This window comes from Ochotona curzoniae, unplaced genomic scaffold (assembly GCF_017591425.1).
Source record: "Ochotona curzoniae isolate NIBS_2020 unplaced genomic scaffold, NIBS_Ocur_1.0 scaffold_4505, whole genome shotgun sequence".
NCBI classification, from domain to species: Eukaryota; Metazoa; Chordata; class Mammalia; order Lagomorpha; family Ochotonidae; genus Ochotona; species Ochotona curzoniae.
The window spans coordinates 45,761,102-45,784,013 of record NW_024467118.1 but is presented as its reverse complement, the minus strand read 5'-3'; the positions used below and the strand labels follow the sequence as shown (position 1 = coordinate 45,784,013).

General features: G+C 40.6%; 1 protein-coding gene across 2 annotated transcripts in view; it reads right to left on the bottom strand.

The window, feature by feature from the left end:
• The window catches only part of TENM3 (teneurin transmembrane protein 3), a 442,234-nt gene extending 420,295 nt beyond the window's left edge, over positions 1-21,939 (bottom strand). For both annotated transcript variants that reach the window (XM_040965819.1, XM_040965818.1), the window contains exons 1-2: positions 21,634-21,939; positions 1,038-1,316 (exon numbers count right to left, since the gene is read on the bottom strand). In XM_040965819.1, coding sequence (XP_040821753.1) covers positions 1,038-1,316; positions 21,634-21,865 — 511 coding nt within the window. In that variant the 5' untranslated portion in view covers positions 21,866-21,939. The remainder of the gene's footprint in view (positions 1-1,037; positions 1,317-21,633) is intronic.
• Between the last annotated feature and the right edge of the window lie 973 nt (positions 21,940-22,912).

The following is a 22,912-nucleotide window of genomic DNA, read 5'->3' as shown; positions in this document are numbered from 1 at the left end:
CGAGATCTGATTTTCTATTACAAAGAAAAACTGACAAAGTTGTTTAATAAATAAGAAATATCACCAATGAAACAACATCTTTCCTTTCAAGTGTCATGTGATTCTTCTATTTTAATTTTCTCTTTGCTTTTTGATGCATTGGACACGCTCGGCATTAAAAACTCCACAGAAGCAGCAAGTGCACTGTTGATATGTTACAAGCTGAAGGAGAAAAGTTGTGTTCCGCAGTATTGGCACTGTCGCTCCAATTCCTTCTCAGAAGCAGCACTGGCCAAAAATTAAGATTTCTTTTAAGTACATTACTGCATATAAATCAACTATTTTTCTTCCATGTATTATCTTGCACTGGCAATAAACAGAGATGGAGTCCTGATCATGTATAAAGATATTTTTCTTACACTATAGAAAGCCGCCGCTTCTCCGAAATCCAAGTTTGGCATGTGGACTTAATTGCACAGTAATCCTGTCCCCTAGGCACATCAAAGGCCACACTCCCCCTCCTTACCCAGATTGCAGTGGCTCTCATCAGCTAGTAAGTTTAAAGCATGATCAAATGTGTTCTTCAATCACTTGAGCCCTGTTAATAAACTATTCTGTGTGCTCACTCATCCATTCTGATTCTGCAACTTCTTTAAGGTATCTTCAAGAAGAATCTACAAAGACATCTTTGATTGTAAGCAGGCTTTGGGACAAACTTTATCAACACTTGCTTTGCTCCTCCACAGAGAATAACAGGTGATATGGTCCAAGATAAGTCAAAGCTAATCTTTTCCCCCTCCTTGTACACAATTAAATTGTTTTTCAAAAATCCAGCAAACACATCATAAAACAGCTTGCATAATTTAACAATCTAATGTTGAATATTGATTTTTTTTTCCAGGAACAAAATAAAATGCATTATTCAAGGGCATTTTTTCTTTTGGTTCTACTACATTAGGAGAGAAAAGGAAGAAACAGAGGAAAGCACATCCCCACAGTCAACCAAAACACACAGAAGCACTGAATGGCAACATCATAAAGCAGAAAATGTGACTTACCAGTCTCACTGTCCGACTTGTTCTCATGCTCGGTGTCTGTCAGGGTGAGGGCGGAGTTGGACCGGCTTGACAGGCAGGAGCTGCGGCCCGATTTGACCCCCCTGCCCCAAAGTCTCATGGCATGCTCTGGGGACATCACTGCTTCATTTTCAGTATCAGCATCTGACCCTGCACTGATAGAGTAACCTCTGTGGGGAAGCCCCATTTCCGCACAAAATGCCAGTCCTCTTCGAGTTGCTGGTTCGCAAACTCCTAACTGCCTTAGGGTAAAATTCTGTCCTAATTAGGGGGGAAAAAAAGATAACAACTAGTGAGTACATGATTAGCAGTTGGTGATTTTTTTTCTTAAAGTATATTTCCCTGAAATAAACAGTCAAGCATTCAATGTTTTCAGCTGTCCACCCCAGGTGTTCACATTCACTTGGCACAGCATAAGGTCAGATGAGTGCCAGGGACAGGAGGGTGGGAGGTGGCCCTGCTGCCCTGGCATTCCCTGGGCCTTGAGCTCCAGCTTCAACTGTGAAAACCCATAAAGCACCCCCAGAGAAACAGGCAGGTCAAGGAGCACAGATGTGACAACTCCTCGCAGAGGGAGAAATGGCTCTTAGGGACAGGAGGTGCTTTTGGTAAACTTGGAAAGCAATCAAAATTGTCCTGGGATGCGGTTTTAGGATTAAACAGTGTCATTTCTCTTCCCACTCAGAAGTCAGTTCTTTGGAAGATAGTGTCTTTCCGCCTAAGAACAGTTTCTTGAGGAAGAGGAAACAGAAGTGAGTTCACTGGTCTTGTACCGTCCTGCCTTAACTTAGCAACCAATATAAACTTGTATCCTCTGTATTGTGTGTGTCTGTGTGTGTGTGCATACATACACTAAAATTTAGAGCGTAGCATGGAACATCTTGAATATCTGGGGTACATTTGGGACATCTTAGACTTCCTGGCCTTTTTGCCTTTAAAAAACACCTGGAAACATCTGTATTGATCAGAATACACCAATTTTTATAAAATAAAACGGGGGTATTATGTATTTAATGATAAAGTCAAGTTCCCTGAAAAATAAATGGCTGTGAACTCTGCAGGCCTTTACTAATAAATTGAGCATAATAAAACTCATGACACTGCAATAACTTAAAGCAAAAGTGTTTAAATTAGGTGACACTTTAAAATGACTGCTATTATTAATGGCTTTTCCAATCTTGTATATATTCTTGAAATTTCACATATGTTTTATGATATCTGTGGCTACAAAGAGTAAGAAAAATATTTGCTGGTATTACACATATATATTTATGGGTTTTCCATATCTTATCACTTGTTGACATGGTTGAAGCTAAGATTTAGACACTAACTAGGACCAAAACATATGTGAAAAATAATACCATATAAGACAAATTTAAATCTTTTTATCTAATAACTAAACCTTTTAAGAATATTAAGCATTTATAATACTGCTTTTAATTCTCTTATTTCTGAAATCCATCAACATTTTTTAAAATCCATGAACATTTTAAAGTTAATTGGCTTTTATGAAAAATACACACATTTTAAAAGAGAGAACATATAAATTATTTGCAAGAAAATAACATGCTCAATCATGTAGAAAATAAATCAAACATGGCATGCAACATAGTAAATATTTGCGAGTAACGATATTAGCACCCTTCAGGCCTTCGCACATTTTAACCTGTGGTTAACTGTTTTATTGCTGTGGTCATATCAGGAGTTGGAATCAGTGTTATCTTGGTCAAGCTTCCAAATGCATTCTGACAAAGACATTCATAAATAATGAAAGTAAGTTGCACAATTTGCTGCAAACCAAACTGCCCTGATCAGAGAATCATAGTATCTGAATAGTAGGTCCAGAGAAAGAATCACCAAGAGACTGAGTGCTTGTTGACCAGTAAGCCAGTAGACAAGTCCATGAAACTACTGCCAGTGTTTTCAAAGAATCTTTGTGGATCTGCTTATGAAAGTAAAGGCAAACATGACCAGTGCCACTGTGGACAGCTCAAGGAATTGCTCGGGAAGACCTTCCTTGCTCTTATTGATACCCAGTGTACAGCACTGAGGCAGAGGGGCTCTAGAACATCTAACTATTGCCATCATGTAGGTTGACTTTGCAAAGTAACAATACCAAATAGCTTTTTAAAAGGACAAGCAGTAAAATCCTCTGTATTCACCCTTCATCTGGGCAGTTGACCACGTTGGAGAACAAAGAGGAGGGAAGCTAGGAGACAATAAAATTCTCTTTCTCATCTCTTAACTGCAACTTGAAGCATTTTCCAAGTTACTGACTTCTCACAGTACCTGCCACTCTGATGCAAAAAGCCATAGAGTGAAGGAAAGCAGGAACTTGAACTCTTACTTGCTCTCCAGGTTTGTAAACACAGTCCATCCTGCTACTAAACACCCCAGGCATCATGAGTGTCCCCAGCTCCACGGACACAGAGGTCAGTGTCTCACCAACACTCCCATCTTTCTAAGACTGCTTCTGAAATGAAGGCTAGAAAGCAAGTCCCACAGGAGGACTCCCGGTCAGATTTCTTTGTTAAAAGCCTGCCTTGGGCCCAGCGTGATAACCTAATGGCTAAAGTCCTTGCCTTACATGTGCCGGGATCCCATATAGGCACCAGTTTGTATCCCAGCTGTTTCACTTCCCTTCCAGATCCCTGCTTGGGGCCTGGGAAGGCAGTTGAGGATGGCTCAAAGTTTTGGGACCCTGCACCTGCGTGCAAAGCCAAGCAGAAGCTCCTGGCTTTGCATCTGCTCAGCTCTGGCCGTTGTGGTCACTTGGGGAGTGAATCAGCAGATGGAAGTTCTTTTTCTTTGTTTCTCCTTCTATCTGTAAATCTGTTTTTCCAGTAAAAATAAATAAATCTTTTAAAAAGTAAGTCTGCTTTTGTTCCTATGAAGAACACTAAACATGATCTTGGACCTCTTTGAAGTCACTCACTAACTCCATCCAAATCACTTTACCATTCTGTTTTCTTATCCTTTAAGACTGTCATGACTTGTTCCTTGCAAATGTGGCCAACATAAAGAAGGGCTAAATTTTTGAAAACAGACTTAAAAAAAATAAATTCTATGACAAGGTTATCAACAATCAGAGAGAATGTGTCATTTAGGGTTGGAAAGAGGATCATGTTAAAATCATGTTCGAAAAGTCACACCACCACCACCTTTTGTTCCTGTCATTGGCTTTATTCAATAACATCTGTATCCCAGACCTGTCTCAGTGCTTCACATTCTACTGTTGCCAATTTTTTTCTTTGGTTAAGCCCTTTTGATTTTTAGGATTCCTTGTTTTAATGCAAATACCCCTGCAGAAATCTGTTGAACTAGAATAAATTAGTCTGATTTTCCACCATGCGGTAATGTTGAGCAAGACAGGCTATGTTTATGGACACATAGGGAAGAAGGAGAAGAGAGAAGGTCCCTGACGAGGAGAAGAGACAGCTGCTGAGGCATGCAGTGGGTGGAACGGATGGGCTCAGGTTGGGCCAGTGTGAGGGGGAGTTAAGGCAGAAAGATGTGGAAAGCAGAAGGGCAGACTAAGGAATCTCTGATGCCCAGGAGCCCAGCTAAACACTTCATTTCAGCTTTGGCTTCAAGTAAGGAACAATTAATTCTTCTTTTCTATGGGTTCTTCAGGTTGTAAAAGCCTGTGTTCCTTGGAGTAATTCCCATATCATTTTAGAACTATATCTATGAAGGTTCAGCACAGTAACCTAGCAGCTAAAGTCCTTGCCTTGCATGCGCCAGGATCCCATATGGGCACCAGTTCTAATCCCGAAGCCTCGCTTGCCACCCAGCTCCCTGCTTGTGGCCTGGGAAAGAGGATGGCCCAAGGCCTTGGGATCCTGCACCCACATGTGATAACCCGGAGGAAGCTCCTGGCCCCTGGCTTTGGACTGACTGAGCTCCAGCCATTGTGGTCACTTGAGCAGTGAATCATCTGATGGAAGATCTTCCTCTCTGTATTTCCCTCCTCTCTGTATATCTGACTGTTTAATAAAAATAATATAAATCTTAAAAAAAAGAACAGTACCTATGAAAAAAATGAAATCAGTTCTCTTTATGTTAATATTTTAAAAAAATTATTTTCCAACATGGGGGGTGAATCCGTTTATACACAAGGAATATATTTAATAAATAAATAAATTGATTCCTTATTAAAATAATTACATCATTACCTTAATTTCCATATTCATTTTAAACAGTCTCAGTATTATTTTACGTGACTACAGCTGACTACTCCGGCACTTTGCGATTTTGGTAACCTCTATCAGTGGAGCTAACAAGAGTTCTCAATCACAATTTGAAACAGGACCAAAACAGTAAGTTCCACCAAGAACAAAGTATACCTAAGGGTGGAATTCAATGTGATTAGAAGGCAAGGTTAGCTTGCATCAGATTGAGCATTTTTGCTTTATGACAGCCATAAATTTGTAATCTATACAAAAAATTGAATAAACACAATCTAGGCAGATTGTATCTTTAAAAACACGAAGTTTCACACTAGAAAACAAAGGAGGGAGGACATGTGACAAATTGGAAAGGATAAAGTAAGAACAGACACTTCAAAAGTGCTTGGCATATCACACTCCTATCCCTTTCAGAAAAGATGAGGATGAGAAAAATACGGTATCTGTATGACCTTGCTGTCACATGGTCTCCACCATCTGATCAGGACAGAGTGCCTTCTCCAAGCTGCCATCAGCGAGGCTTGCCAATGGGCATGACACATAATATGCCTGTATGAGCTGAAGAGACTACATGAAGAACTAGTCCCACACCTGCAGGGGCAGCAGAGTTCAATGGTTTTTAGTATACTTACAGACTTTTGCAGCCAAGCTCACAATCAATTTTAAACATTAAGATACTCTCCCATTCCAGGTAAAGAAACTTGATTCCTATCATCAGCTAGTTCCCCTCTCTCCTTTACTTCTTCCCTCTGCTTGCTCCCGACCATCACCAACCTACTCCTCTCCAGAGATCTGCCTACCAGGGCATGTCAAGTGAAGGAGATCCCACTGAGGTCTTATTCACAAAACTCTTCCATGCTGTAGCATGGATTAGTATTTTATTCCTTTTTTGTGTGACTGCATAACATTCCATTTAGGGATATATCATTTTAGTATGCATCATTCCACGGGTACTTTTTTTTTCCTATTATGAAAATGCAGCTAAGTATACTTAGGTACAAGTTTTTCTTTTGCTGTATACGTATAAAATGCTAAATCACAAGCCAGTTCTATGTAGAATTTTTTGAGAAATGACAGACTTTCATAATAACTGTACTGATTTCTATTCCTACCAGTAATATAAGAGGGTTCTAATATCTGCATGTTTTAACCCATGCTTGTTATTTGTTGGTTGTCATTGATACCATACTGCAATAAAAACCAGGAGTTTGTAGTTAGATATTGAAACAGAGGTCACTGATACTAAATTTAGGAGGTACATAAGAATTAGTGTTTTACAAAACAGCTGATTTTGTGGGCCTCTGATAAGAATTCTTCATTTAATCTATCATTTTTTCCTTTATCTTCCATTATGCTGCTTTTATTCCTTGTAAAATACTTTTCCCATTAAAATTAGGAATACTCCTTGGCTCAGAAAGTTTAGCTTTGGAACTATACCTTGTAGAAATAAAAATCACTTAACTTTAAACACAGATGTGCAAAAAAAAAAAAAGACTTGCTATGGAACTGTAGCAAAAATTTAAATAACCCAAATATTTACCAGAAAAGAAATGGTTTAATAAGTTACATAATCTTGCCATGGAACATTCTGTGGCTAGCACAGACAGTGTTTGGCCCTCTATCTTCAAGTTTGGAGGGAAGCCCATTACAGATATTTTATGCTAAAAATGTAAGTTACAGAATAGCATGCATAATATGGTTCCACTTTAGGAAACAAAGGAAGAGTACCAACATATGATAGAAATGCTATGGTTTTGAGCATGAATCAAGGTGAGGCAAGATGTGTATTGTTATGATGGGTTTTGAAGGGATTGTGAGCAAATCAGTAATTTTCTATACTGTATATTCTAAACTTTTTATTTATTTGAGGAGGTACACAGAAAGATGGCTAGAGGGTAAAAGAAAAGGAAACAGCACTTCTATTTGTTGCAATGCCTGTAATGGCGGAGGCTACACTGAGCTGAAGCCATGAAATGGCAGGACTCCACACCCTTGAGCATCACCGTGGTCTCCCGGGTTGGCATTAGCAGGAAGCTGGTGGCAGAAAGCAGAGCTAGGAGTGAAGCCCCCGCACTGCTTGCTTCTTGTTTGAGAATTTTGGATCTTTCCTTTTAAGTAGTAACTATCTCAAGCTAAAAAACACACAATAAAGAACATTAAAGCTGACCTTGTTTTCAACATGCTTTTTCCTGATCTTGTTTAACAGTTCCTCTCTCAGAATCAGAAATTTAATTTAGTATCTTCTGTTGGGAAGGCCAGTTTAAGAATCCTTGTCATGTATTGTAAAAAATGAAGTTATATGAAACATAGATAAGAGTCTTGTTTCCCCCACCCCCATTTCAATGATTCCTTTTTCCTTCATCATACATGGATTATTTTAAAGGGGAACAACCATCTGGTTTCTCTACCTTAACAACCCCTAAAACCAAGACTGAAAAGTAGATAGATCATTCAATCTACATTTAGTACATAGAAATGAAACAACTTCTGCCTTATTTTCCTTGGGCTGTGAGTATCATTAGACTTATTTCTTTTCAGGCATACAATGACAGTTCTTCAAGGGAGGAACACAACACACAACCTCAAGCAGGCAAACGGGTGCTTGTGGACTCAGCCACCATCATGTTACCTGAAGTTCCTCTCTACTCTCCTTTTACTGCTGTGCTTGTCAAGTGATAAGCAGGTCAAAGAGAAATAAAAAATATGCAACCTTCTTTCCTAGTGCATATTTTGCAGGACACTCCAAGCTCTTCAGCCTTAGGTTCAGTTTTGAACATCTACATGAAATAGCCATCCTCAACATGTGGCAGAGATTCCAAGGAAGTTACAACTCTTAACCTAAAAGTCCCTTCACAAAACCATATTTTAAAATATAAACTTAGAATTGCACTAGATACATAACATCCCCAGCCTATTTTAGTGTGTTTAAAAAGCACCTATCTTCTACAAGTTGCTCAATTTATCTGTTAATGTTTTTTTAAAAGATTTATTTATTTATTTTTATTACAAAGTCAGATATACAGAGAGGAGGAGAGACAGAGGGGAAGATCTTCCGTCCGATGATTCACTCCCCAAGTGAGCGCAACGGCCGGTGCTATACCAATCCAAAGCTGGAAACCAGGAACCTCTTCCTGGTCTCCCATGCAGGTGCAGGGTCTCAAAGCTCTGGGCTGTCCTCGACTGCCCTCCCAGGACACAAACAGAGAGCTGGATGGGAAGTGGAGCTGCTGAGATTAGAACCGGCGCCCATATGGGATCCCGGTGCGTTCAAGGTGAGGACTTAAACCACTATGCCATGGCGCCGGGCCCGAACTGTTAATGTTTTTAACATCCAAATGCACATACTGACTTTGGGGGTCAGGAAATTATTTTGGAAGTGATGGCACTTAGACAACCTGAATTCCTTGCACTGTGAGAGATTGGCAGCAAAATCTCCCTGTGCATCTCCTGCCTTCCTGCGTGCTTTTTCCCTCAAAACAAGTCACAGAAACCAGAATTCACCTTCCACAGCGAGGGTGGGAGAATCTTAAAGAAAGATGAGTTGAAGCTACTCATTCCAGAGCGGTCTTGCCCACCCCCTCCCACTAACTGTGGGAAGAAAAGCTACAGAAAGGCCAAGAAGAATCTGAAGACACATCCTGCTGCCTTTCCCCCACTAAGTCTATTTCCATTCATGAGATCCTAACCTTTTGTTCGATCACTTTTGTATACAGCTGTCTAGTTGTGAAATCAAGGCATAAAAACAGTCAGCTTTCCCTTGGTCTTTGGGTTTGCATTTCCGAAGGCTCCCTTGTCATGGACAGTGTTGATGAAACATATTAATTTCTTAGGCTTTTCTCTCTTGTCTTGTTAGAGGAGTGTCAACTGTGAAGGGTGAGGAGAAGTAACACACCTTTCTGCCCCCTACATGAATAACCTCAAATTTCCTGGGAACATCAAAAATGGCAACTGTACACCATACAGAGTCCAAATTATTACTCAAAATACAAGTTGCTGTTTGTTGCAGGTTGTCCTCTCAGCAATTGTCTCAACATACCTCCCAAAGGTACTTCGTCAACTGCAATTCAAGGTCGGGTGGTAAGGTGAACTCGATGGAGTTACTGGGTGTGTTTGCAAGCTGAGAAAGCAGGATTAGAATAAATGGCTGTGGGGACACTCAAATTCTTCAAGAGAAGACTTGCAAAGCCTCCAGGGGATCATGACCATACAGATACTAAATGGACATTCTGGTGGCCCAAAGGAGGAAAGTTAGCTTGTAAATGCACTGGTTTGTAAAGAAAGAGCATCTGTATGCCTGTGTCATGAAACAGTTATATGCCCAACCATAAAAATGGGATTTAATCAACCATTTGTAATTATAGAAGTAGCTTTAGAATGTGTTTTAATCAAATCAATTCCAAAAATGAGTTTGCTTCTTAGTTGTATTTAGTATTTCTTCACAACAATCTAAGTCCTAGTGATGTTAATGTGCCTAAACATATCTGTTGGGATCTGACAGTCAAACTGCAGTAGGCATTGGTATAAATATGCGTATGGTTTGGCATAAAGCAGCAGGTGTTTAATAATCATGACTGAAGCAGCACCACAGCGATTCACAATGTGGATCCAAAGTTGGCCACATGGCAAGGAACCAGATACAAGTTGAGCAGTAAGCTGGGCACTCCAGACAGCAGACCAATAAAGGCCTAGGCAGGGGGAGAGGATTACCCCCACTGTGTCCTGAGGAGTGCTGTAAGCTCCATCTATCTACCCACACCTTCTGGTAGGTAATCTACAAAGCAGGTTGGCAGCCAAGCCTGAAAGAAGCACTTGCCTACTTAACAGCCAAAATTAGTTAACAATCAGTTAGGCAGGGGAGCTAAGAGGAAAACACTAACATGAAACAATGATAAACTGCAGCTATTTAAGTTGTGTCTTTAAGTACAGAAATTTAAGGTTGAGTAAACATGACCATCTAAATCCCTTAATCCTGCCGCTGACATTTCTAGTGACTGAGAAGGATTAATCATTTTGATCTCCAAATGAATCATTTTAAGCAGTTAATATTTAAAAGTAATAAACTTTAGAGTTGCGGTAATTAGCCTAGTAGATGTGATTAATGTTCCAGGGTTTTTGTCTTTTTTTATAAAACCTTATTGGAAAAACACAAAAAATAAAGTTATTTTCTTAGCACCAGAAAGTATCTCAGAAAATGCTAAAAAGGGCCTCAGATTCCTTTCATTTTTGTGCGATGACAGAGGTGAAGGGAAACGTTGGGGAGATGAGAAGGTTGGGGTCTAACTGGAAATTCATAGCAGCATTAAGTGCTGAATGGTAAGACCATATGGTCATATTTCTTCTGAAGCCTAGGATCAGTTCCCATTATTCACTATTATGGCATCCAAGACTAAATCTGAGTCTTTAAAATTAAAAGCATTTTCCTTTTGGCTCTCAAATCTTCCTCTTTGACAATTTCCAACATGACTAAATGTTTAATATATCTTCATAATGCAAAATACAAATATTATAAAAGTAATAAGAAAGCCCATTTATTTCATTTTATATTTTTACTTTCAAATTAAAATAAAGTAGTGCAGAGACACAGATTGGTGTTCTTAATCATAGGATTACAAATATTATTTTTACATCTGCCCAATGCTGTGACATTCTAAAATTCTACACACATTACCTTTATGTTCTATATTTAAGAAACATGATTTCAATTCTTTTGACCTGTCTGGAACATACCATATATAGAAATGCTTAAAATTATTTTGATAATATCCTAGTAATAAAACTGCCAAAAAAGAGTAATTTATACCTAAGAGCTTAAAATGGGCCTTTTTACAATTTGGAAATTGATGAAAATATTTCAAAGGCACAGTCCCATTTATTTGCTACCAACTCTTGGCTCCACTGGCACAATCCTGCCTGTGTTGTATATGCTATTATCTTAATGAGAAAAATGTTTCTATCCAGCAAAACATCACAGTGCAACAACAGCAGAGACTGTTCTTAAAAGAAGAGTGTGGTTTTGGTTTAGTGGAGACGAAGTGGCTATGCCCTTAACACCAAATAAAGTCTTACCCTCGTTGGAGCTGGATGAAATGAAAAATACATGCCCTAAACTTTTCATATTCAATTACTGTTGTTGGAAACCCCATGAGGTTTAGCACCATGATCCCAAGCCAGAGATGGTAATCTCCATTATATCCACAAAGTGTCCTGTCCCCAACCAAGCCCCATCCCCATGGGACACCACCCACTAACCTAACTCCTACTACTTTAGGTCATTTCTGTCTATCCTTGAACTTGATATCACAACCGAGTCACAGTCTGTGCTTTGTGGGACGTATTCAGATTTGTCCACACTGTTGCCTGTACTGCTAGTTCATTCCTTTACATTAGCAAAGTTCATTCTACTGTATAGAATATATTCTAATTTGTTCTATCCTTTCATTCAGTGATGCCATTATGATTGCAGCTGCTATGAAAGTATGCTTTCTCATTTATTCATGATAACATACTTAGGAGATGAATTGTGGAATCAATTTGTTTTAACTCATACAAGAGATGGTCATTCTTCACAGCAGTTGTGCTTAAAATTAAAATGGACTAAAAGGTAACAAAAATACCTAACCTATTATGTGGTGCTTTCATTGAAATTGGAAAGGTAAAAGTGCAGATCAGAAAATCGATTGGATTTTTCTCTGGTTGCTCCACCCCAAATACTCAACAGCTCATATCTGTGTGAATATTTCAGCAAATCTGTTTTCTTCATCCAGAAAACGAATGTGAAGGATCTCAAATACCTCCTACCCACTTAAGCCAGGGCAGAAGCAGAGAGAAGGCAGCACAAGGGGAAAAAAAAAAACAGGGCTGAAACAGCACCATCAACTGTCCAAGGAGGATGAATTAGAGAGAAAAGACCTTGGATAAAAGTGTGAGTCCCAGGGTCTCCTTCACATCTGGGGACGTTGGGTGTCTACTTCAGTCCTAATGTAAACCAAAATCAAGATGCCATTTCTCACTGAACAGTTTACTTGGAGTTCATCCTGGACTGAAAACCCACCGTTAGGACAGCCTGGACTTCAATAAGTCAAGTGTACCCAGCTGCCTGGGAAGGCGCTTCTCCCCTGCAACCCCTAAAGTATAGAACCAGTCTGTTGCAGTTCCGCGGCAGGCAATATTTCTTGCCTTGGCCCCGGGTGATTTAAAATTGGGAAGTCAGGGGCTGGTTCTGAGGCATAATGGGCAAAGCTGCTCTCTACAGTACCAACACCCATTTTTGGATGCCTGTTCAACTCCCAGCAGCTCCATCTCCCTGTCAGTACACTTTCGAGAGCAGAGGACAGCCCAAGTAGTTGGGCCACTATCACCCACATACAATACCAGGGTAAAACTTGAGGCTCCAGGCTTTGTCCTGAAGAGCCCTGGATACTGCAGTCATTTGGGGAGTGAACCAGTGAATGTGACATCTCAATCTCTTTCTGAATAAAACTATTCAAGAGCTACTATACTTACCACCTCTTAAGGCAAAGCTTCACTGTGTAGAGAGCCCACACTTTGGGAATGCACTATGTCGAGAAGCAGGTAAGATCAGAACATGGTCCTCCATGAAAACAACAGGAGGGGTGGCACAAAAGAACAGGCAGGTGTACCAAGTCAGGTACACTTGCAGAACTGGGCCAACGGAGCAGAGCACAGCTTCACACAGAAGGCTGCCTCACAGAGAGCTCCCAGGTCCATTCATGAAGGCCTCTCCTATGGGAATCTCTTCCAGGAATTCTTTGCTAACCTACTGGGAGGACTCTCACCCTGTCAGTGGTTGTCACCTGGACACCCAGGGAGAGAAGTCAGGAGAGGAGCTGTGCAGTGCAGATGCAGGACCTGGGATCAGTGACTGCCTCTGGCAGGACAAGGGAAAACTGATCAATTCACTTTGGTGTCTATTCACTGACCGTTAGAATTATCTTTCATGACTTGGGACATACTGGGTTGTTTGTCTCTCTGCTTTCAAGTTGTTAAAGTCTCTTGGTGTATTACTGATATAAATCACAGTATATATATCACAAATCACACAAATATATGCAAAAATCAATATATTACTGAGGTAGTTCATATGAGATATATACAAATAAATATATATATATGATTATATGTAATTAATTTATTTCCCAATATAATGATTCTGTTGGAACGGCATCTTTGCCTAATGACATCAGAGTGGGTCTGGTGCCCAGCTCCAGCTCCTGATCCCAGCTTCCTATTACTGCAGAATCTGTGAGACAGTGGTCACTGCTCAAGCAGTTGGGTTTCTGGTCCCAGTGAAAGAGACCTCAACTGACTTCCTGGATCCTGGTTTCAGGCCAGCCCAGCACAGCCCAGTCCAGCTCAGCTCAGCTCAGCTCCAGTCACTGCAGACTTCTGGGGAGTGAACCAGTGGATGAGTGGACAGAGGATATCTCTTTGCCTCTTCAAATAAACACTTCAACATTTGCTTATTTTTATTGAATGGCAGATTACAGAGAGAAGGAGAGACAGAGAGAAAGATCTTCAGTCCTCTGATTCACTCCCCAAGTAACTGCAAAGGCCGGAGCTGAGCCGATCTGGAGCCAGGAGCCAGAAGCTTTTTTTGGGTCTCCCACTTGGGTGCAGGGTCCCAAGGCTTTGGACCATCCTCAACTGCTTTCCCAGGCCACAAGCAGGGAGCTGGATGAGAAGTAGAATAGCTGGACAGGAAACAGCACCCATATGGGATCCCAGCACATGCAAGGCGAGGATTTAGCCACTAGTCTATCCCTCTGGGCCCACAAATACATATTTTTAATAATTTTGCTTCTGGGTCCTTTTAATTTCATATAAAACACTCGAAAAAAAATTAAAACTTCAAGTCTATCTTCAGAGTTTTCTGTTTTCATAAGAATTGTCCATGCAACAGGCTGTGTGGTTTCACAACCACTTTCTCCTTGACACCTTCTGCTGTAACGACTGCAGAGCAAAAATAGTAAATGTTTCTTTTTCTCTTGCAGCTAAGTATGGCCATGGATAACGGTTTTGGGAAAAGGAGATGTAGGAGGGAGTCTTATGGGAACAAAAAGCAACCACCCAGCATTTACTTGGCCTCTCATTGCGTATCTATGCTTATTCCAATAGGCCTATGAAAGGGCAGCCAGCAGCCACCTGGGAAGAGCTCTAGGGCCCCCAGAAGGGGACAGCAGAGTTGGAGGGGTTCGGGAGCATAGAAGGAATCTGAGCCCTCAGTGGCAGCACTGAACCCTGGACCATGACCTTGGGACTTCTTGTTTTGTAAGAAAATACATGTTTGGGGTTCAAGTCCCCATTCTTGGAGCTCTTGGCTCCTCATGGCCAAGGCCTTCTTGTCTTATCCAGTCTCCCAAATTAACTTACAGAATTCTTACTGCTTTATTTTTTACATTTGTCTTTAATCCATCTTAATGTATTTTTGAATATGCTGAGAGATACGGGTCCAATTTTATGTTCTTCCAGATGGATAACCAGTTGTGCCAGCACCATTTATCAAAATCCCACTGAAGAGAAAAACATTTTTTGTTTTATGCTAAATTACTCCATATACTGGGATCTGTTTTTGAAATTTTAGTTTATTCCACTAATCTAATCTGCTTGTCTTTTATTTATGCAAATAAAATAAAAGATGTGATTACAGCAGTTTCATAGTATTTTAGAAAACAGTCATTTTTATCCTCATTCCTTGCCTTTGAATATGTTTTTGGCTATTTTCTGATGTTTACTGTTCCACGAGAATTTTTAAATAATTAACTCAATTAACTCTTTCTCATCAGGATCTGATTTGATAGCCTTGACTTGCACACATTCATTTTTGGAGAGTTGACGTTATATCAGCTTTCCTATCAAAAAACACTATCTTTACCACTCACTGAACTCTTGCTTTATGTCTTCCAATAATATCTTCTAATTCCTTTAGATTAGTATTCACATTACACTTACAGCATGTATTTCAAAGAATTTTACAGTGTTTATTGTTTTTTTAAGAAGATTTGTTTTTATTGCAAAATCAGATATACAGAGAGGAGAAGAGACAGAGAGGAAGCTTTTCTGTCTGATCGTTCACTCCCCAAGTGGCCACAATGGCTGCAGCTTAGCCGTTCCAAAACCAGGAGCCTCTTCCAGGTCTCCCATACAGGTGCAGGGTCCCAAAGCTTTGGGCTGTCCTTGACTGCCCTCCCAGGCCACAAGCAGGGAACTGGATGGGAAGCGGGGCAGCCGGGATTAGAACTGGCGCCCATATGGGATCCTGGGCGCGTTTAAGGCGAGGACTTTAACCACTACACTATTGCATCAGACCTGTTTATTGCTTTTGTAATGGGATTTTTTACTTCCAAATTTAGTCAGTTATTATTTAATAATTACTCTAGTTTTAATAACAATACATACCATTGATCAAGTATTATTCCAAGCAGTTTGCACATACTTGGATGAACTCACTGCATCCTACAATAATGACAGTACAATTTAGATACAAGAAATTCAAAGCTCAGAGAAATTAAAGAATTTGTCCAAGCCAGTGATTCAGCCCTGAGTAGGTAAATGGACACTCAGCTGATGAATGGCAGATATGGGATTCAAACACAAGTTGGGCAGATCCAGAATTTAGACTCTGTACTACCCATACTATCTGTATGTATTTCCTATCCATCCAAGTACCAAATTTACTTCAAATCCTTTTTCATTTTTAGAGAAATATACACCCACTTAGATGACAAAAATCTTAGTTTCCCCCTAAAATGTATATAGTTTAATTTTCTTATTAAAATCGCTAAAATACTAAAAACATTTAGAGTAGATGTATGAGTTTAATCATTGATCTTCAATTTTGTTGAAATTTTCAGTCCTTAGCATTTTAATGTTGTTTAATTTTTTTAAAATAATCTTAAGCATTTCTTTTTTTCACTTAGTATCTTTTATTTTAATAAATGGTTTCTAAATTTTACCTAAGACCTTCTTAATCATCTATTGATAAGATCATGTTTTCTGTTTTGATTTATTAATCTAATTATGTTGAGAGTTCCTAACACTGAAAATTCCTTGCATTATCATCAAAGATTAATAACCATTTGGTATAGCATATTCTTTTTACTCATTGCAGGATTATTACATACAAATAAGTGCTTGGTAATTTTTACCACATTTTAGGAAACAATTTTTTTCTCTAAATAACAAGGTCATTAAGATTAGCCTAACTTCATAATATGAGTTTTTTTGAAGGTGGAAGGTTGTGTTTGGTGTTGCCTTGTTTTCGCTTAGTTTGGTTTGAAGTTTTTGTTGCTTTTAGAAAGAGTGACAGACAGAATGTCCACAACAAGTAGGACTAGACTGGCCAAAGCCAGAAGCAAGAAACTCAGTCCAACTTTCCCAAGCCATTGGCAGGAACTCAGCTACCTGTGTCATCTCACTACTTCCCAGGGTCCACATTAGCAGGAAGCCAGAGTCAAGAGTGGTTGCTGGCTGAATCCAGTGGTCAGCTTTTGTTCTGATTTTTTCCTATGATTTTATAGCTTTCACTAACTCCCATAAAGCTTGGAAGTAGAATTTTCTTTTTATAATCCATAGGGGGAAAAAGTATTTCTGTTTACCTTTTAATTTTTCCTACATTTTATGATCTAATGTTCTGGCTTATAAGATATCTTCTGAGCATTTTCACTTCTCTTTGTGGCCAAATTCATAATTGGTTTCTGCAACTGTGCCACAGAGACATAAAAAATTGTACCATTTTTGACAGATATACATCTTTTCAGATAAGTTTTTTATCTGTAAATTATATATATATAAAAATAACGTTTATCTTAGCTAAAGTTTTAAATTATTATGATATAATTGCTTATTTTTATCTTCCAGATCTGCTTGATTCTGAAGGATTTGAGTCTAATTATTTCACCATGATGTGTCTTAACAAGGAGCTGGCACTTGCCACAACAGTTCAGATATTACTTGGACGGTCTGCATCCTGTAACACAGCCGATTCAATTCCCGACTTCACTCATGATCCCAGCTTCCTCTCAGTGTGCACACTGGGAGACACCCCGTGATGCCTCAACCTGTTGGCTTGCTGCAACCCCTGGATGGCCCAAACTGAGTTCCTACCTCTGGCAATGGCTTGACCCAGCCTCGGCTGTTGCAGGCTTTTGATCAGCAGATGAGAGATCTCATCTGTAAGTCTCCGTCTCATCTTTGCCACCACTTATTTCCATTAAGTGCTTTTTGAACTGTTCGTTTTGCTTCCTATCCTACTTTCTGCATTCTGCTGCCATCAAGCATGTTGCTTTCCTGGGCTACCGTAAGAAACAATGGAAAGTTCTACTGGATTCTATAGGTAAGTCTTTCCACGACCTGGCTTTCCCAGCTAGTGCTCACCTAGTATCCAGAGTGCAGGAACACACCTGTTTAGACTCCCCGACTCCTGAGAAGCCAAGGAGACCAGCTACTTCTGGAAAACAACTGTCTTCCAGTTGGGTTGCGTACTGGAGGCAGGACAGCACGTCTCTGGAATCACAAAGCCACAGCATTCTTTCTGATCTTCACCCTAGGATTTCGCTCTATTCCATCCACCCACCTGGACACACCATGTTGGTGGGGGCTCGGGGCTGCTGGTTACATGTGATTAGGATGGGAATGAAGAGAGGGCAACTGCCCTAGCTTTCAGGACTGGGATCACCAGCAGTGGTGTGTCCATTAGAAACCCACCTGCCTTTTTCCTTCCCTTCTCTTCTTCGCAAATGTGTTTTTTCCTTCAATTTCAGTTTAGCGTAAACACTGACATGGACATGCTATCTCTTTTTCTAATTAAAAAAAAAAGGCAGCTTTTCTCTAGCTGCCATTCTTACATGAAGAATAAATGCCAGCCTTTTCACTACAAAATCTGGAAAGCACACCTCCCCTGACTGCTAAGGGTTAAATGCTTTGGTATAGGACTGTCTGCGAGGTGTTTCTTTTTTCAGGCTGATGTCTCTTCAGAACGAAAGTGTCCTTGTTTTCAGACACCACTCTTTCAGCCAGCACTGCTTGTTGGAGTAGATAAGGTTTCTGATTTGGTCAAGAATATGACAAGCAATGTGCAGAATCCAGAGAACTACAGCAGAAGAAAAAAAAATAGCATCTTTTATTTTATCGTGTCACAAAACTGTGGCCTGATGACACACAGCTGTTTCACAAGACACACGTCTCCAATCTGATGGCATAAATTCTCTTCAAAGAAGAATCAAAGAAAAGAATATCCAAAAATGCAAAGCAAGTTATGTTACCTTGACCCCATCACACCCACAGAGAGCTCCGTGGCTGCCAGAAGGACAACTGTTTCTATCTCCAAGGAACCACACAGAAGGTCTGGAGGTTGGGGATAGGCCAGGGGAGGAGTGGAGCAGGCCCATGTGAGGTCCAGACACAGTGCACATGACGGTGAAAATAAAATGATCCCCAGCTTTATGGTGTCTAAATAAAATATGTAATTAACAGCAGTCACCTGCCAGTCAAGAAAGCCGTAAAATATGATTTAAACCAAGCTTAATAACAGGCCATAAAATCGGTTGAGAAAAATGAAAACTTTATCCTTCTAGATCCCAATCCTCCATGTAATTGCATGGGCAGGGTCTCCCTAGCCCTTTTTGTGGCAGAAGCTGCATTTTTTCCTGTGTCCTTCCAGGAGGAAGGGGATCTGGAACAAAGGGTCCATTTGACAAGTCCATGGACTAGTGACGTGAGTATGCTGCTTTGGAATTATTTCAAAGCTTTCTGGCTACTATTAATATTTTTAATCTTTCATTTTTATTATGTGTATGATGGCAGGAGCTGTGGCAGGAAGCACATTTTGTCAATTAAATAATTAATCCCACAGCAGAAGAGTCAGTGAGGAAAAATTGACATTTGTCAGGTTCAAAGAAAATGAAAGCCTGCGAGAATTTTTCATTATGCTTACTCAAGAAAAACATAATCTGATGGCACGTTCTCCTTCATCATTTCTCCCTTCCACCTGCCGCTCCTGTTACAAACACTCCCTGTATCAAAGCACAGAAAAGCAGAAATATCTGCAATGCCTCCCTTGCTCACAGGCTCAGCCACCCTACTTCAAAATCCTAACGATTTTCTTTCCCAAGCATGCCTCAAGTTTGCTCACTTCTCACTATCCACACCATCATTTTAATCTGTGATTGTCTGACATCGACTCCGAGAAACCAACGAGCAATTATTACACTGCGTTGGCTGGTCCCTGCTTTGGCAACTATAGAGATTAGCAGAAGCATGAGTGCCAGAGGCAGGCTGGCCTGGGTTCAAATCCCAGCTCGGCCCTTGCTAGCCTTAGAATCTTAGACCTCTCACAGCCAAAAATGTCTCAGTCCATAAAAGGGAGATCCTATGTTTCCATCCCTCACCAGGTGACTGTGTGAAAACACACCCTGCTTGGTGTGTCACCCGCTGTGCAATAAGGCCTCAGTGCACATTTGCTAGGAACGAGCAGTCCGGTCCATTTCTGTTATGCAGGAATTCTAACCTAGGAATGTCAGTGTTTGTCAGCACCTTTGCGCACTGCACATCAGCCTTTCCCTTCAGTCCTACTGGTAAACCTCTCCCCACTACTCCCCTGCAACTCCACAACAAGCTCCCCCATGGGCTGCCTGGCTCGGTTGCTCTGTCTACTTCTTTCCCCTTCTCCCATGCTTGGCTTGCAAGGAACCAAGGCATGGTCCCCTACAAAGTCCCTTCAGAACTTGGGTTTCAGGGTGTGTTTCCACAGATGGGGATGACAGTGTCATCAGTGACAGTCTGCACTGGCTGAATGCTGTCTAGGAGGTGAAAATCTCAGAGCACTATTTTTAACCTGTTTAAGTATTCTGGGCTCTGCCAAAAGTCAGTGCTTGCTTGGGCTGGAGACAGCTTTGCACTGCACCACATGGGCTGCTTTTGTTCTCCTAATACTATCCCACCGTGGAGGATTTCTTCCTCAGTAGGACACACTACATAGTTATTTTGGTTACAAAAAGCAAGACAGCACACTGGGCTGAGAAGGCATGCATTGCTACATGGCCTACACTTGCTTCAGCTGGTGAAAAAAGCGCATACCGCTAATCTGTGCCAGTTGTGCAGACAGTGTGGCAGAAGAGTGAGGCACTGAGCCGGAAGGCACTCTGCACGGACTGGCCACAACCGCCATCTCCAATACATATCCTCTCTTTCCTCAGAAACGGAATTAGAATGCTAGGCTGTTTTGTCCTATTTCATAAATTTGGATAGCAGTAATTAGTAAGGTGTGCTGCTAGGGGTATGAAAACTCTTCTCAGCAAACCAACAGGATTTTCTTTGATGCAAACTGGTTTGGGTGTGTGCACACTATTTCCACCTTGTAAGGATGGTTCTTTCCACAATGCAGAGAACTGTGGAAAGATGTCAAACTTTTGAGTAAGTTATTGCATTATCACTTTTTCTTAAATTTGCTCCTGTCCAATATCCAACTGGTCACATTGCCTGTAAAGGGTTGGAAAAGAATGCATGCATTCTTTGTTACTGAAATTCATTTCCCTTTTCCTCATCTGATTCAAATGGCAAAGGGATGCTATGAGCAAGGTGATTCTGATGTCCAATACAAATGGAAGAGGACTTTTCTATTAGTAGATTTCAACACTGTGGCAGAAGAAACAAAATACAACCCTGCATTCATTTAAAAATTAATTAATTTAAAACAAGCTTCTACCTTAAGGGTGGAATTTGATAGGTTTGGGGTTATGAAGTAAAGCTACAGAATTTGTTATTGCACTGGTGGGATATAGGCAGGTCACAGTATAAAACCGTTCGACTCAACTGCAGTGTAGATGGGAGCACATGAGATGTTAAGGCATGACTTCAACATTCTGAGCTGTCCAGGAGAAACGAGAGGTTGAAGCCTCTCCTGTTAGGGTTTTATAGACAGAAGCAGATGCAGACACCTGCAGCTGCGCTGACAGTCCCCAGAGTAGCCGGCATAATAACTCCTAGGACACGACAACTTTCCTAGAGAGCACTTCCTGCTCTCCTCACTCCAATTCTAACTCCTGAGACAACATCTGTGAGTGCCCAGAGTCAATGTTGCACAATTATGCACAAACATTTTGGCCATGTGCAGAACCTAAACCTCAGGTGTAACAGGGAGGGGAGACTGCAGAATGAGTCTTCCTGGCCAGACCTGTGTCTGGAGGCCACTGTGATCCTTGGTGGCTTTCTTCCTCTACTCTGGGATATTATGTGTTTATGTAACAGCACAAGAAATCACAACCTGTGGATAGGACATCAAAATCAGAAAAGAATCCTGTCCCTGTGGCAGGAAACATGTATACCTTAAGTTAGCAACCTATGAGCATGCTTGCTGGACTGGAACAGTCACCTACCTTGTCTAGTATACTCGTCTGCTTCTCTGTGAACCAAATCTTTTACTCTGTTTCCATAAAGCAGCCGTGACGAATCATGATCAAAAGCTTTCAAGGTTTCGCTGGAACTGTAAGACTTCTGTGTAGGGACTCTACACTCCTCATTGTCTGCCGAGGAATTGGTATAGCGCCGTTCTTTCTCTCGCCGGCTCTTCGTCAGGGAGCAGTAAGGCCTACGTTCTTTCACATCCATACTTCATTCCTTCTGGGTACACATCAGTCCTGCTTGTCGCAAATTATGCTCCGAGTTCAATGTTCATTGGCCTCGCTGGAAAGAGAAAGGTTTGATGATGTCAGCATAGCATTCATTTGCAAACTGACTACTCTCTCTCTTTTTTTCATCTGCAGGATAGTGGAACACTATAGTGTTGTTTATGTAGGAAACTCACTTGCAACAGGAAATCAGTATTTGAAAGCTCAGTGTAGATTATTCCGTGACAAGAAAAGGCAATGCATGGTTTCTGCCACTGATGGCTCTTGGTGTTTGTTTTTTTAACCTACTGAGCGGGGCAGAGGGGTTGGGACACCAAACATTTCATGGAAATTGGAATTCAAAAGTAACTTTATTTTGGTACCAAAAAAAACCCTGTAAAATCCATGCACAGTGAGGTCTTTCACAACTTCACGAAAGTGTGTGTGATGAGAAAAAGAAATACGTGAGGACTTCAAAATTTCTTGCACCCAAATAAACATGTCTTAATTCCATTTCCAACGAATTTCATGAACTACCCTTGCATATCTGATTTGTCACATTACTCAAGGAAAATTAAGCACAGCTCCAATGGCACTGTATAAACCCGCTAAATATTGGCTTCAATAGTTAAATTTTCCACAATGGGAAAGTTTTTGCTCATGGAGCAGTTTCTCCATTTGCAAATAAACTGCCTTTCTTTTCCTTTCAAAAGTTATACTATGCCACTCCTCCCTCACCATTTTTTTCCACCAGAGAGGGAAAAAGCTGGGAGGTTTTTTTTTTTTTTTGTAACTGAAACTGACACACACATCGAACATCCTCTAATTAGTTTCTACAAAGAAATTTCCTTTAGAGGGCACAAATTTGTTTTAATAACCTAAAAACTAAAAGAACCTCAAACTGTGGGAAAAGTTGGTCCCCCCACCCACACACCCCTCACCTTAAAACACATTTTCCTCTACAGTAAATGAATTTAATCAGAGCTATCCTGATATTTAAACGCAACTCAAGTGGCTAATTTGATGGGATCATTTCCTGCAACTGCTG